The sequence below is a fragment of the Heterodontus francisci genome, chromosome 20 (assembly GCF_036365525.1).
Source record: "Heterodontus francisci isolate sHetFra1 chromosome 20, sHetFra1.hap1, whole genome shotgun sequence".
NCBI lineage: Eukaryota > Metazoa > Chordata > Chondrichthyes > Heterodontiformes > Heterodontidae > Heterodontus > Heterodontus francisci.
In genome coordinates, this window is record NC_090390.1 from 40,531,273 (window position 1) to 40,547,893 (window position 16,621).

General features: G+C 42.0%; 1 protein-coding gene across 1 annotated transcript in view; it reads left to right on the forward strand.

The window, feature by feature from the left end:
• The window catches only part of dntt (deoxynucleotidyltransferase, terminal), a 308,067-nt gene that overhangs the window by 84,166 nt on the left and 207,280 nt on the right, over window positions 1-16,621 (forward strand). The window contains exon 7 of the mRNA XM_068053279.1: window positions 1,048-1,180. Within this exon, the coding sequence (XP_067909380.1) occupies window positions 1,048-1,180 (133 nt within the window). The remainder of the gene's footprint in view (window positions 1-1,047; window positions 1,181-16,621) is intronic.

Sequence of the window (16,621 nt, forward strand, 5' to 3'; positions counted from 1 at the left end):
AGCCACATAAATACTGTGGCTACAAGAGCAGATCATAGGCTGGGAATTCTGTGGTGAGTAACTCACCTCCTAATTCCCCAATGCCTGTCCACCATCTAAAAGGCACAAGTTTGGACTGATGGAATACTCTCCACTTGCCTGGATGGGTGCAGCTCCAACAATACTCAAGAAGCTCGACACCATCCAGGACAAAGCATCCTGCTTGACGGGTACTCCATCCACCACCTTCAACATTCACTCCCTTCACCACCGACGCACAGTGGCAGCAGTGTGTTCCATATACAAGATACACTGCAGCAACTCACTAAGGCTCCTTCAACAGCACCTTCCAAACCCACGACCTCCACCGCCTAGAAGGACAAGGGCAGCAGATGGGAACATCACTACCCGCAAGTTCCCTCCAAGCCACACACCATCCTGACTTGGAACTATATTGCTGTTCCTTCACTGTCGCTGGTCAAAATCCTGGAACTCTCTTCCTAACAGCACTGTTGGTGTACCTACACTCCGAGGACTGCAGCGGTTCAAGAAGATAGCTCACCACCACTTTCTCAAGGACAATTAGGGATGAGCAATAAGTGCTGGCCTAGCCAGTGATGCCCTCATCCCATGAATGAATAAAAAAACATCCCTACACACAATTGTGCTTTCAAGTTTGGAAGCAATTAGTCAACCTGTGTGGCTCATTGGAACTAGTCGATCACACATTAAATTTATTACTGGCATGAGTCCAATCTCCTCAAAAGCTGATAAACTATAATGAATTTAATACATGTCTGGACATGAATTTCTAGATTTTAGAAAATTTTGCGGGAGCAACTTGGAATCCTTGGGATTACTGCCCAAATTATAAACCAATACGTTCAAACTTAACTTACAGACCTTCTTCTCTGTGCATTTTAATTTGTATTAGGGTGTTTTCTGCTGTTGGGATGAAAAAATAGTAGAATGTAATGGTCATTTTATTCAAATTTCAGTTTTAACCAGGGTTAAAAATTTAAGATGCAGCCACACATCAAAGTGCTAATGAAACATTCCTCTCTTTAGGTTTTTTGTACTATGAAGACATCAATAATGCTGTAACAAAAGCAGAGGCAGATGCTATGGTTCAAATTATAGAAAATATTGTCCATGAGTGCACACCTGACTCCAGTGTGACTTTAACAGGGGGGTTTAGAAGGTGAGTAAAATGGAGAAATTCTAACAAGCTTCTAACATATTGTTTTTATATATGTCTCTGTTATAATTATTATTTCTAGCTGCAGACTGCCTGATTGAAGAAGAAACCTGGTAGCTGAAAGAAATGTAAAATTATCTGAGTAATTTGATAGGCTGGTGTTGTAGTATTTGTTAGTGCGGGAATTGTATCTTTGAAAAAAGCCTAGGGCTTTGATTACTTGATTTTCTGCTGGGTTGTTGTTTGGTACTTTGCATTTTTGATCTCTTCATATTGTTTTGAATGAATATTTGATTATTAGTTTAAGGACTAGACTTCTTTTTTTCAGCCAATCACTAATTTGCACGCTCTGAACGTAAGATATTTTGAAGTGTGACATTTATGAGGTGTGATGCTTTTCAAAGGCATGTGCTAGTTGCACACGAGCCGCACATCATTAATTATGTAGCTACACTGACTCTTATATATGGTAAATATTTCTGTTTTATATAATTTAAAATATTACTAGCCATATAAAACACAAGATTATTTCCAAGGATACATTAGAAATCAATTGCTCTTGTATAATTTACAGTATATAACAGTATTACATTGCATATTTATATAACGCCTTTAACATAATAAAACGTCCCAAGGTGCTTCACAGGAGTGTTATGAAACACAATATTACACCAAGCCACATAAGGAGATATTAGGTCAGACGACCAAAAGCTTGATCAAAGAGGTCAGTTTTAAGGAGTCTCTTAAAGGAGGAAAGCAAGGTGGAGAGGTGTAGAGAGGGAATTCCAGAGCTTGGGGCCTAGACAACTGAAGGCGCAACTACCAATGATGGAGCAATTAAAATTGGGGATGCTTAAGAGGCCAGAATTGGAGAACTGCAGATATCCTGGAGGGTTGTGTGACTAGAGGAGATTACAAAGTTAGTGAGGGGCAATGCCATGGAGGGATTTGAAAACAATGATGATAATTTTGACATCAAGGCATTGCTTACCAGGAGCCAAAGTAGAGCAGTGAGCACAGGGGTGATCGGGAACGACACTTGGTCGGGCAGCAGAGTTTTAGATGACCTCAAGGATAAAGAGGGTAGAATGTGGGAGACCAGCCAGGAGTGCATTAGAATCTTCAAGTCCAGAGGTAACAAAGGCATGAATGAGGGTTTCGGCAGCAGATAAGCTGAGACGGGGACAATGTCGGGTGGTGTTACGGAGGTAGAAGAAGGCAGTCTTAGGGATGGTGTGAATATGAGGTTGGAAGCTCATCTCTGGGTCAAATGCAGCACCAAAGTGATGAATAGACTGGCTTAATCTCAGACTGCTGTCAGAGAGAGGGATGGAGTCGGTAGCTATGGAATGGAGTTTGGAGCTGGGCCAGACAGCAATAGCTTCAGTCTTCCCAATATTTAATTGGAGGAAATTTCTGCTCATCCAGTACTGGATGGCGGATAAGCAGTCTGATAAATTAGCAACAGTGGAGGAGTTGAGAGAGGTGGTGGTGAGGGTGTCATCAGTGTACATGTGAAAACTAACACCGTGCTTTCGGATGATGTCGCTGAGGGGCAGGATGTAGATGAGAAATAGGAGCAGGCCAAAGATAAATCCTTGGGGGACACCAGAGGTAACGGTGCGGGATCAGGAAGAGAAGCCATTGCAAATATACTCTGAATCTGATTATATTCACGTTTTCGTAGCATGCCCTTCACACCAATTAAAATATATCAATATTCAAGTTTTTAAAACTCATACAATAAATAATTCTGTTTGTTTAATACTGAGCATAGTTCATGGGATTTTGCTTATATTTTGATATGTTTTTGTATTTCACAAATTTTTAGTGAACAAAGTTTGTCATGGTTGTAGATCCGAGAAATCGGATAAGCTGAATCCTTCAATGTGAATAATGCAACAGTTAGACTCTGAGATTCATTATTGGATCTTATATTGCCAGTTTATAACACTGTAAATTATTTAACAGATTTATGTCAACCAATACCATTTTGATGCAGCATTCAACAGGGAGATCATGTAAAATGACCAAGACATCATTATTTAATGCATTTTATTGAATCTTTCACTATTAATCATAGATAATACCATGGTTTCACTTATATTTGTATAACTTGTAAGGAATGCGGTGAAAGGAACAACAATTGATACAGCTGAAATATTAGATAAAATACCAGCTACTTTGCCAGGACTGATGCCTTGCCAAAGGGAATTGTGAGCTGACAGCATTGAGTTAAACAGTGTATTTGCACCACTCTCTTGTGAGAGGAGAGAAGACTTACATCGTGTGTATATGTGCTAGAATATTCAGAGAACTCTGCTTTTCTGCTGGTGACATTTTTAAGGTTACAAAAATCAATGTGACAGGCTGAGTAAAAGGCTGTAATTTAAATACCAAATTTATCTTTACTTTCATGACTTAAAACCCAGGCTTTCCTCCTCCTCCCTGCCCACTAACAATGTTCCCACTCCCAGGCTCATATAGGAAGGATGGCCACATGGGCAAGGTATTAAGGAAATGTACAACTGTATTCCAGAAAGACTCACTAATTCAGGAGAGGAGCAAATGTTAATCTGTTAATTGTGTATCAATGGTTTGATTATATGCAGTTGAAGGGTGTTAATTGAGATCTTAGTTGAGCACTTATAAGCAGACACTCACTGAGACAGGTGGAGGGTTTGAGTGAGGAACGACATGTTTGTAATTCTTTTTACCCTGCACGATAAATGTGAAACTGAGTAAATATAGGCTTTAGCATTATCCTTCCATAACAAACTTTTTGGAGCTAAACAGCAAACAGAGAATAATGACTTACTTTTAGTTCATAAACTCTGTGCGCAACATCATTAGTTTTGTTACATTACTATTTTGGTAAAATAGCTCTCAAGATACATCACTACATTGAGAACAGTATGCAATGACTTTGCTGCTGTGAATTTACATCACTATTCCTGTGTTGATTGCATATGTTTCTTAAAACATAGCAACTAATATTCAACTGGTTTGAAAAAGGCATGAATCTTCACAGATATAGCATCCTGTTACTGAAAAGTTTTCAGCTCTAGCTGTTCGACGAATTGAGCCTGTTGTAAAAGTCTTGCTAAATTGGACGAAAGTGTCCTTTAAAGATTTCTGGGTATATTTTCCTCTTTCAAACGATAAGAGGTTACTGATGCTGATTTCAAATGCTTGGTCTACATAGTTTTCCAGCTAACAGTTTTACGCAGCACAAAACCAATAGTGGGCCCCAAAGAAAACTGGACAATCCTAGCTAATGATGTCTGGCAGAAACTACAGACACAGGGGGATGTGGCAGCTTATAACAAGGCCCATGGAACTACCAGGATCATTATTGTGTATGCCAGTATTTCAGATATCTGAGAACATCAGGAGCATCCTACAGTACAACCTTCCAGAAACATCATTATCTGCTGCATGCTATACAACTTTGCTATTCAGAGACCTGAAATCCAGGCTAGAGCAGGACACAGACACTGACCAAGAGGATGCAACTGCAAACACAACAGTGCAACCTAAAGCACTGGTACTCTAGGCACTCATCCAAGATACATTCAGCCTGAGCTTCCATTTAAAGGATCAGGTGTAAAACCTGATCTTTAAACACTTTCTGCAACACTGCCCACTGCACTTCCTTAAATATCACTACCAGCTGCTGCTCTTCTACCTTATTCTACACCAGGGGTTCTCAAGCGGGGGTCCATGAGAAGGTTTCAAAGCTCCATTAAAATAACAAATTCCTAAGCCATTCTCAGGATATTGCTGAATGGTACCTGTGTCTACTGTGGAAACTGCCACTTGACCCCAAAGGCTCATGGTCAATATTCGCCATGTTGTCAAGGAGATGGCAACCAGTCTCAGTGGGCATGCTCCACTCGGCTCATTAGTAATGGGCAAGAGGAGAAGCGAGAACTGGTACGGCCGTCAACACCATAAGTCTCATCAAAGAGTAGGATCTATTAGGGGCCACAAGGATAATCTGTGCTTGGAGGCAGAGAATGTCAGTGTGGTTTTTAATGAGTATTTGTGTCTGCTTTCACAAAAGAGAGGGATGATACAAATATTGCAATCAGGGAGGAGGAGTGTGAAATATTAGATGAAATTAACATTGTGAGAGAGGAAGTATTACGGGGTTTAACATCTTTGAAAGTGGATAAATCACCAGGCTCAAACGAAATGTATCCTAGTCTGTTAGGTGAAGCAAGAGGAGAAATAGTGGAGGCTCTGACCGTCAATTTCCAATCCTCTTTGGCTACAGGTGTGGTGCCAGAGGACTGGAGGACAGCTAATTGTTTAAAAAAGGAGAAAGGGATAGACCAAGTAATTACAGGCCATTTCGCCTAACATCGGTGGTGGGAAAATTATTGGAAAAAGTTCTGAGGGGTAGGATAAATCTTCATTTAGAAATACTCAGATTAATCAAAGATAGTCAGCATGGATTTGTTAAGGGAAGGTCGTGCCTGACTAACATGATTGAATTTTCTGAGGAGATAACAAGGAGGGTTGATGATGGTAGTGCATTTGATGTAGTCTATATGGATTTTAGCAAGGCTTTTGATAAGGCTCCACATGGCAGACTGGTCACAAAAGTAAAAGCCCATGGGATCCAAGGAAAAGTGGCAAGTTGGATCCAAAATTGGCTCAAGACGCAGGAAGCAAAGGGTAATGGTTGATAGGTGTTTTTGTGACTGGAAAGCTGTTTCCATTGGGTTCCGCGGGGCTCAGTACTAGATCCCCTGCTTTTTGTGGAATATATCAATGATTTGGACTGGAATGTAGGGGTTATGGTTAAGAAGTTTGCAGACGTTACGAAAAACGGCCGTGTGGTTGATAATAAAAAAGAAAGTTGTAGACTGCAGGAAGGTATCAATGGATGTGTCGGATGGGTGGAGGAATGACAAATGGAGTTCAGTCCAGGGATATGAGGTAATGCATTTGGGGAAGGCTAACAAGGCAAGGGAATATACCATAAAAGGCAGATAAGGCAATCAAGAAAGCATACGGGATACTTGCCTTTATTAGCCGAGGATTATAGGTAATAAGAGCTGGGTGATAATGCTGGAATTGTTTAAAATACTAGTGAGGCCACAGCTGGAGTACTGCGTGTAGTTCTGGTCATACTATAGGAAAGATGTGATTGCACTAGAGAGGGTACAAAGGTGATTTACAAGAATATTGCCTGGACTGGACAATTTTAGTTATGAGGAAAGATTGGATAAGTTAGGGTTGTTTTCTTTGGAACAGAGGAGGCTGAAGGGATGTGGGCATTGCTGGAAAGGCCAGCATTTGTTACTCATCCCTAACTGCCCTTGAGAAGGTGGTGGTGAGCCATCTTCTTGAACCACTGCAGTCCACTTGATGTAGGTGCACAGACAGTGCTGTTCAGAAGGGAGTTCCAGGTTTTTGACCCAGTCACACTGAACGAACGGTGATAAAATTCCAAGTCAGGATAGGAAGGCCCTATTCCCCTTGGTTGAGGGGTCCATAAGCAGGGGGCATATTTTTAGGGTAAGAGGTTTAGAGGGGATTCGAGGGGAAAGAAATTTCTTCTCGAGGGTGATGGAGATCTGGAACTCACTGACTAAAAGCATGCTCGAGGCAGAAAAGTTCATAACTTTTAAAAAGTACTTGGATATGCACTTGAAGTGCCGTAACCTACAAGTATATGGACGAAGAGCTGGAAAGTGGGTTTAGGCTGGATGGTTCCTTGTCGGCCACTGGGGACATAATGGGCCAAATGGCCGCCTTCTGTGCTGTAAATTTCTGTGATTCACTTTATTAGCTCTATGAAAAGTGAGAGCTGGTTGTGATTTAAGTGACACTGTACCTCTGTGTGCCAGAGGTTCCTGATCTGCTTCTTTTTCCTGGAGAGTCTCTCTCTCATTAGGTATTCACTGTGTAAAACCATTGTTCATTGCATTACCACCACTGGGAGTGAAGAAAATTAAGTAATTAAAAATACTGCAGCTGAATAAGGAAGACCCACTTGTGGGAATTCTGGATACATACAGAAGATAAGGAAATCAGCCAGAATACGTGAAGTAGCAGTAGCCTCATGGGGGGAGGGGTGGGGAGAGATCAGCAGCATGACAGTCTCCCAGGCTTTCTTTGGCATCCATGGATGTTTTGCTTGTGGAAGTGAGGCCTATAGAGAAAGGATTCCTGGGGGAACTGAGAACAGGAAAATCCATAAAAGGTTGCTACAGACTTTATGGAGGCAGGTTGCACAGATGACCACACAGGTTTAATGTCCCCACAACGTTGGCCAAAGTAAATGAAGACACTATTCCCCATTCACAACCTATAAGAATGATAGAGGCACCTCCTTACTTGTTATATCCTCTCTGTGCCATTAATCATCGGACTGATTTTGAGTGGTAATGTGTGCGGTCAGTATCAAACTCTTCAAAAGCATTCTCTGCTGGCCCAGGTTTAAACAGCAGTCCAACACAAGAAAAAAACCCATCTCAAGAAAGTCATTTTTGTTTAATGGCTTACACTGTTAAAAGGAAAAAGTTTTTTTTTGTTTTTTATCATCATTGCATCTTCCACTCCTCCCTCAGTTGCTATTTATAAATGCACAGCCTGAGTAAGAGTATACTTTCAGTATTGTAGTCCACAGGAGCAGGCTGAAAATTGTAATTGCCCTGATTCACCTCTCTTTCACACACATACACAATTTCTCCAGAGGAACCGGAGATCGCTCATCCTTTTTACCTTCCCACATGACACAGGATGTCTGATTTACTGTGTGCATTAAGTTGTCAACAGCAACAAAAACCTTTCAGCACTCGGGGACAAGTAAAAGGTTTTACTCTTGGCTCGCCCTTCAGAGAGAAGGGTCAAGCAATATGTTTGCAGACATTTCTAATATTGATTAACTAATTGTATGGGTAATTTTAGTCATTTGATCAGAATTGTATTTTTTTATGTTTATGTCAATAATATTTGGATTGATTTAGACTTGGTTCCAAATTTTCAATGTTTAAAATAAGAGATTAAACAAAACAAAAAGCATAAAAATGTATCAATTTCACAATAACATGATTAAGTTTATCCATTGATTTGTCTGATGTGTCTTGCAATGGCTACATTATAGTTTTTACTTGAAGGCTTCATATCAATATGTTGTGAACATGTGCATTTTGCAGAATGTCCCAGCATGCAATCTGTGTTCTGAGGAGTTGAAATATCTTCTCATTTTTCTAAGAAACTTTGAAAGAAACAGAGATTGAATTCTCAAAACCTTCATTTCAAACAAATGATTTGTGTTGGCATCCTTCCATCTACGAAAGATGATGGACACACAGCAAACAATCCATTTAGGTGGCGTGTCTTCTCTTGGTGCACCTTTCCTATTGGCTGTGAAGGCCAATCCTTAAGACGCAGGTTCTGCCATAAGTGCCAAATGTGAAGCTGCTGTGAGTTGCTGCTTTTGACATTGGTGCCTGTTGCCAAGCTGCTGTAGCCACTGGTCATCATGGTAGTGCACACCATTCCACAGGATGTGTCGCCATTTTTCTCTTTCACCAGCTAGTGACTCCCAGGTGCAAGAGTCGATATTTAGGGCCTTCATGTCACGCTTCAAGCATCCTTGAAGCAGAGCTTTGGGTGCCCCACTGGTCGTCTGGCCCTGGCTACCTCACCATACACTAGGTCCTTGGGTATGTGATCATCTTCCATCCTGTGGACGTGTCCAATCCATCAAAGCTGCCTCTGTTTGATTAGTGGCAATACATTTGGGAGCTCTGCCTTTGAGAGGACTGCCTCATTTGTGATTTTGTTCTGCCAGGATATACCCACAATACGCTGCAGACAACGAAGATGGAAATTATTGAGCTTCTTTTCCTGGTAACTGTAAGTCGTCTGTGTTTCACAGCCATACAGCAAGGTGCTGAGAACATAGGCCTTATAAACCATCAGCTTGCTCCTAAGGGTCAGCTTGGTGTTATCCCGTGTGCATTTCGCAAGTTGGCCGAAGGTGGTAGCTACTTTCCCTGCAGCTCACAGTAGTGTTCAGCCCAGCAGGACATCTGTTTACTTCTGTCGGTGAGTACTCCACCATCTGCCGACTTCAGCGGAGCAAATTTGCTGATGACAGGGCCAAGCGCCCTCGTGATCCCTTCATAGATAGCTCATAGATTACAGGCAGTTTGGATTTCTTGCCATAAGTTGATCCAGTGTTTGTTTGCGCAGTATCTGCCTGTCGTTTGCATGGCTGTCTTAGCTACTTTCAGGTGGTGCAGTGTCTTAGCTTTTGGGTTTAGGTTGTGCCTATGTAGACTTTGTTTTTTGCATCAATGACAGATATCATCTTAGCTGAGTAGGTCTCAAACCAACCCTTGTTGGAGGTTCCGCCTTTACCAAATGATGCTTCTGCTGCTTCGTAGATTATTGAACTTAGTGACTTCCAAGCTTCATCAATGCCAGCATCGGTGCTTCCAGTTAAGGCTTTGTTGGGCAGCAAGCATTCTAGCAACAGTGTGAAGTGCTGGTATTTGACATCACTGCTTGTGCATGACAGGCCATCATATTTGGAGCTGTGGAACTTTCGGGGGTGCACCTTCACTCTGTTCCTGACAAGAGAGTGCTTGCTGTCGCAGTCTGCCCTGTGGTAGTTGCTGGTGTGAAGAACACTGGGCAGATTGCACCCCCTCGTGATGACTAGGTCTAGTTGGTGTCGAGGTCTAGGCCATGCAACCCTTGTAGCGATTGTCTGCCCTGGAAGAAGGTGTTGGTGATGCAGAGTTCATTCAGGGCACAAAGCTCAAGAAGGTGTTGTCTGTTAGTGTTGATCCTGCCCACCCCAAGACGACCGAGGCACAATGGCCATGAATCACTGTCTGCCGCAACACATGTATTGAAGTCACCCAGGATGAATAGCTTCTCGCCATTTGGGATGTTCCACAGAACGTCACCTAGGGAGTCATAGAAATGCTCTTTACCTGAGATGCTGGCGTTCAGAGTTGGCACGTAGGCACATATGATGTTGACTGTCTCTCCCTCGGATGATAACCACAGGGAGATGAGATGCTCCGAGGTTTCTTCTGGTGGCTTAATTGACTGTGTCAGCTGGTTGCTCACTGTGAAGCCTACACTATGCTCATAGTGATCTTCAGCACTCTTTCCATACCAGTAGAAAGTGTAATTAGCCTGTGTTGGCTAATCTGGTTTCTTGTAGAGTGGCAATGTCAACACTAAGCTTGTGTAGCTCACGGTCAATCAGAGCTGTCTTGCGTACACTTGCTGTGGAATGTGGTTTGTTGTTCATTCCAGGGCACATAGTCCTCACATTCCAGCGTCCAAGTCAAAAGGTTGTTTGCTGTTCCTTGCTTGCTGTGTAGCCTAGGCATGGTTTTAGGAGGTGCAGACTTGCCTAGCGTCTGCACCACTCTCTCGACCTCGCAGGCTGGTGTTCAGAGGAAAGATGAAAGCCTATATGTCTGGGGCCTCTTTGGTTGCAGGAGTTGCCGGAAGGTGCTAACTTGAGGGAAACACCAACAGCCTAATGGGACTCCACTCCAGATTTTGTCAGGTTTACTCCTTTAGCCATTAGCTCTTGTTGTTGTTGTTATTGTTATTATTATTAATGTTGAAGGCACTGACCAGCAGGGCCCAGATCACCACAAACACAGTTGAACTTGTCCTCCAGTTGTACAAAGGAAGCAGCTCCAGGTTACCATTTCTTGCCTGCAGGATGCCACCTCTATCCCCCCCAACCCTCCAGCCACGTCTGTGCATGTTCTGTATTAACAGAGTAAATTGACATGAGGTCTTTACTGGAAGTAGCCATGTTGAAACCTTATGTACACCTCCCAACAGAGAGGCAGCAGAGAGGTATTATAACTGTATACAAATGCTTAGCTATCACAATACAATCAGCCAGTTCAATACAGTACATTACAGTGCTCTTCATCTGCACTCTCCATCTTATCCTTCGCTGCTGTTGGTGTCTCCAGCCAGGTCCGTGTTCTTCCCTCACTCTCTGCTTTTCTGTTATAAATGCCTTGCAAAAAATACAGAACAGTTGTTACGTGAGAAACATGACTGAATAACAACTGCTGCTCATAGCTTTTTTGTTGATGTTTGGAAAGGAAAACACTGGTTGTTCATAGAAACTAAATTTCTTTATAAGTCAATTATCACTTTTGATTATATGGGTGTGATTTCAAATCGTTCAAAACCTATCCATTTGCACAGTGTTAAAATTGGGCCCTATATATGCGGCTAAAATATCTCTCCTGAATCATTTTGAGGCTTATTGCTTTATTTTACCTAAATACTTGAAACAGCTACTAACATCATGATGATTTACCACCCGCCTCTGTCCCCACCCACACAACTGCCACCTGTGTTAAAATTGGGGCTACTAATAGTGCATTCCTGGTACATACTGGGACTGTATATCAGGAAATTACATGCTTCTAGACTGTGATTTTCCATTTAGCACTTATCAGTAGAAAAAGCTATGCTTAAATGCTTGAAGTCAAGAGCATAAATAAAGAAGAAGGAAAGACTGGCATTTATACAGTGCAGGATGTCCCAAAACACTTTCCAGCCAATGAAGTACTTTATTAAGGAATTGTTATTATTGTAATGCAACAAATGCAGCAGCCAACTTTGTGCACAGCAAACTCCCACAAACATCCATGTGGTAGTAACCAGGTAAGTTTTTTTTAGTGATGTTTCTTCAGGAATATAGACTGGCCATGATGCCAAGCAGTGGTGTTGTGGGATCTTTTACATCACCAGAGAGGGCAAACGGATCCTTGGTTTAACATTTTGTCGGAAAGAAGGTATCTCCAATAGTGCAGCACTCCTTCTGTGTTATAGTACGGTTAGCCAGGTGGTGAATGATAGAACTGGAGCCAATCTTTACATACTTTTACAAACTTTTATTTACAGAGATACACAGCACTTATAAGCATCTCCTAACCTGACTACCACAGTTTCAGTCTGTTCCTCTTTATAGGAGCACAAGTGAGCCCCTTGATAATGCCCACCACCTGTATATAATTAAACACTATTAATATACAATTAACACACAATACTGCAATGGAGTGCCAGCTTAAATTTTGTGTTTAAGTCCCTGGAGTGGGACTTGAACCCACAATCTTCTGGCTCAGATGTGAAATTGGTACCAATGAACCAGGGCTGTCACGGAAATGTTGTGCCTAAGTGGAAATAGAGTGACTGATCTGCATCAGAGCATAACTTTGTGCCAACAGACTATAACAACTGCCTGGAAAAGAACAAAATTAAGACTAACTGCAAAAGCAGAAGGCAAGTCTATTACTGTTTTCTATGGGTCTTGTTTATTCACAGTGACTTTTTGTAAAAACATGCAGGGAAATACAATCTATTCATCTGCCTCCCTCTAATTGTTAATAATATGAGTCGGGTTAGTTTGAGTTATTTCCTCAATGGATATTGATCAACATCACAAAACTATGAGCATTTGTACAATTCACATTAAACAGTCAGAAATATGCTGCTTTAGGGAAATCTAATTTCCAAACTATTGGCCCAGATTTTGCAGTCATACAGCAAAGTGATGGCGCTTGCCACTGAAATCTAAGAACACTGCCCACAATGATATAGCAATCTCTGTGGGATGGATTTCATCTTTCCCGAGATTAATTTGAATCTGGCACTAAGTCAAGGGGGTCTTCAGGTATCCAGCAACAGTGATGTCATCAGGCATGGTAAGCAGCCAATCGCATTGAAGAATTCTCACACACTGAAAATTAGGAAGTAAGATACATTGATTATCATTCACTTTAAAAAAAAAATTACAGGGAGCGAAATATAGATTGGGACATACACGTTAGGAGCTGAAATATCGTAAACAGACTTTAAAACAATCATTTTTACTATATTAAAAAAACTATGGTGTTTTTTATCCTAATGGAAAAATTTGGCATTACACAAACACAAAATTAGCTTTTCAGGGCCAGTGAGGCTATTCAGCAGTAATTGTGCTTAGTACACAGTTAAAAATCCAGTTACACTTCATTAACAAGGCATAACCTTTTCGGGGTTTTTTAACAGTGATATTATTGCGTATAAGGGGAAGTTCTCGCAGTTCAGTGATTTCTAAAGATTGATGTATGTGACGACTTCAGCAGTGCACTCTGTTGAGGAGCAGGGAATCACTTATAACAACTTCTGATCTCTGCGTTTAACTGCACATGTGCGGATGCCAGATGTTGCTATTATTTTCACAACTGTAATGATGGTGAACGCTGCCAGTTTTTCTGTCTGTACAAATGCAAAATTTGGACCATTACCTTTCTAATAGGAATGAATTTTCAGACTTTAAGAAATTTGCGACTTCATTACCAGTTCCAATAACTGTTGGTAAGAAAGTCTAGTTAGACCACCATGGAACACAGACACCACTCCTTAGTTTGTCAGCTGATGCAGATAACTACTACTCACCACTGGAGCAATAGGGACTGGCTGCAATGTGTGAATGAATATCCATCATAAAACTAACAGATCATCAAAGGCAGATGTCGTCTCTGGATTTTTAAAAAAATAAAACATTTTTGTTAATTGTTTGGCTTCAACCATACCTGACAGATGTTTACAACTGTCCCTTCGGATTGGAACATCACAAAATAATATCACAAGTATGCAGAGAAGAACATTTTGGCCCTGTGCACCCACATTGCCACCTTCTCAAGGGAAAGTCAAAATTTGGTGATTGGCAAATCAATCTCAACTGGTTTAAATCCACTTACCTCATGTTCACATTTTGGTTAAACGTTCATCTCTCCTGCTTGAATGCAAAGAGCAACCGAGTTCTGGAATAAAAATAGAAAGTGCTGGAAAAGACTTAGCAGTTCTGGCAGTATTTCTGGAAAGATAAACAATTAAGACTTCAGATCAATCACATTTCATCAGAACTGGACAATGTCTCAGGGTCCAGAAATACATTGACAGTATTTCAGTTCTGAATGAAATATCATTGACCTGAAAAATTAATTATTTTGCTGTCCACAGATGCTGCCTGACCTGCTGAATGTTTCCCAGCATTTTCCCTTTTTATTTCAGATTTGCGGCATCTACATTATAAGTTCTGGAATACCTGAGCCTTAATAATGCTAAAACTGAAAAGCTTCATTGTAAATTTTGAAAATTATGATTTTGCAATAGGAAAATTACATATTACCCTTTAAAGCTCAATAGAAAATTAACAGAAATGTTAGTAAGCCTGTACACCAAACACCACAACTGTAACTCTGCATAGAACATAGAACAGTACAGCACAGTACAGGCCCTTCGGCCCACGATGTTGTGCCGAACCTTTAACCTACTCTAAGATCAAACTAACTACCTACCCTTCATTCTACTATCATCCATGTACCTATCCAAGAGTCGCTTAAATGCCCCTAATGTATCTGCTTCTACTACTACCGCTGGCAACGCATTCCACGCACCCACCACTCTCTGTGTAAAGGACCTACCTCTGACATCTCCCCGAAACCTTCCTCCAATCACCCTAAAATTATGCCCATTGGTGATAGCCCTTTCCACCCTGGGAAAAAGTCTCTGACTATCCACTCTATCTATGCCTCTCATCATCTTGTACCCCTCTATCAAGTCACCTCTCATCCTTCTTCGCTCCAATGAGAAAAGCCCTAGCTCTCTCAATCTTTCTTCGTAGGACATGCCCTCCAGTCCAGGCAGCATCCTGGTAAATCTCCTCTGCACCCTCATTAAAGCTTCCACATCCTTCCTATAATGAGGCGACCAGAACTGAACACAATATTCTAAGTGTGGTCGAACCAGGGCCTTATAGAGCTGCAGCATAACCTCGCGGCTCTTAAACTCAATCCCCCTGTTAATGAAAGCCAACACACCATACGCCTTCTTAACAACCCTATCAACTTGGGTGGCAACTTTGAGCGATCTATGGACATGGACCCCAAGATCCCTCTGTTCCTCCACACTACCAAGAATCCTGTCTTTAAGCCTGTATTCCGCATTCAAATTCGACCTTCCAAAATGAATCACTTCACACTTTTCCAGGTTGAACTCCATCTGCTACTTCTCAGCCCAGCTCTGCATCCTGTCAATGTCCCATTGCAACCTACAACAGCCTTCCACACTATCCACAACTCCAGCAACCTTCGTGTCATCGGCAAATCTGCGAACCCAGCCTTCCACTTCCTCATCCAAGTCATTTATAAAAATCACAAAGAGCAGAGGTCCCAGAACAGATCCTTGTGGAACACCACTGTTCACCGAGCTCCATGCTGAATACTTTCCATCTACTACCACCCTCTAACTTCTATGGGCCAGCCAATTTTGTATCCAAACAGCTAACTTTCCCTGAATCCCATGCCTCCTTACTTTCTGAATGAGCCTACCATGGGGAACCTTATCAAACGCCTTACTAAAATCCACATACACCACATCCACTGCTCTTCATTCATCAATGTGTTTTGTCACATCTTCAAAGAATTCAATAAGGCTTGTGAGGCATGACCTGCCCCTCACAAAGCCATGCTGACTGTCTCTAATCAAACCATGCTTTTCCAAATAATCATAAATCCTGTCTCTCAGAATCCTCTCCAATAATTTGCCCACTACCGACGTAAGACTGACTGGTCTATAATTCCCAGGATTATCCCTATTCCCTTTCTTGAACAAGGGAGCAACATTTGCCACCCTCCAATCATCCGGTACTACTCCAGTGGACAGTGAAGACGCAAAGATCATCGCCAAAGGCGCAGCAATCTCTTCCCTCGCTTCCCGTAATACCCTTGGGTATATCCCTTCTAGCCCCGGGGACTTATCTGTCCTCATATCAGTCAAAATTTCCAGCACATCCTCCCTCTTAACCTCAACCTGTTCAAGCATATCAGCCTGTTCCACGCTGTCCTCACGAACGACCAGGTTCCTCTCACTAGTGAATACTGAAGCAAAGTATTCATTTAGGACCTCCCCTACCTCCTCCGACTCCAGGCACAAGTTCCCTCCACTATCCCTGATCGTCCCTACCCTCACTCTGGTCATCCTCTTGTTCCTCACATAAGTGTAGAACACCTTGGGATTTTCCTTAATCCTACCCGCCAAGACTTTTCATGTCCCCTTCTAGCTCTCCTAAATCCATTCTTCAGTTCCTTCCTGGCTACCTTGTAACCCTCTAGAGCCCTGTCTGATCCTTGCTTCCTCAACCTTAAGTAAGCTTCCTTCTTCCTCTTGACTAGCTGTTCCACATCTCCTGTCATCCAAGGTTCCTTCACCCTACCATCCCTTCCCTGCCTCAACGGGATAAACCTATCCATCAGTCGCAGCAAGTGCTCCCTAAACAACCTCCACATTTCTGTCGTGCATTTCCCTGAGAACATCTGTTCCCAATTTATGCTACCCAGTTCCTGCCTAATAGCATTGTAATTCCCCCTCCCCCAA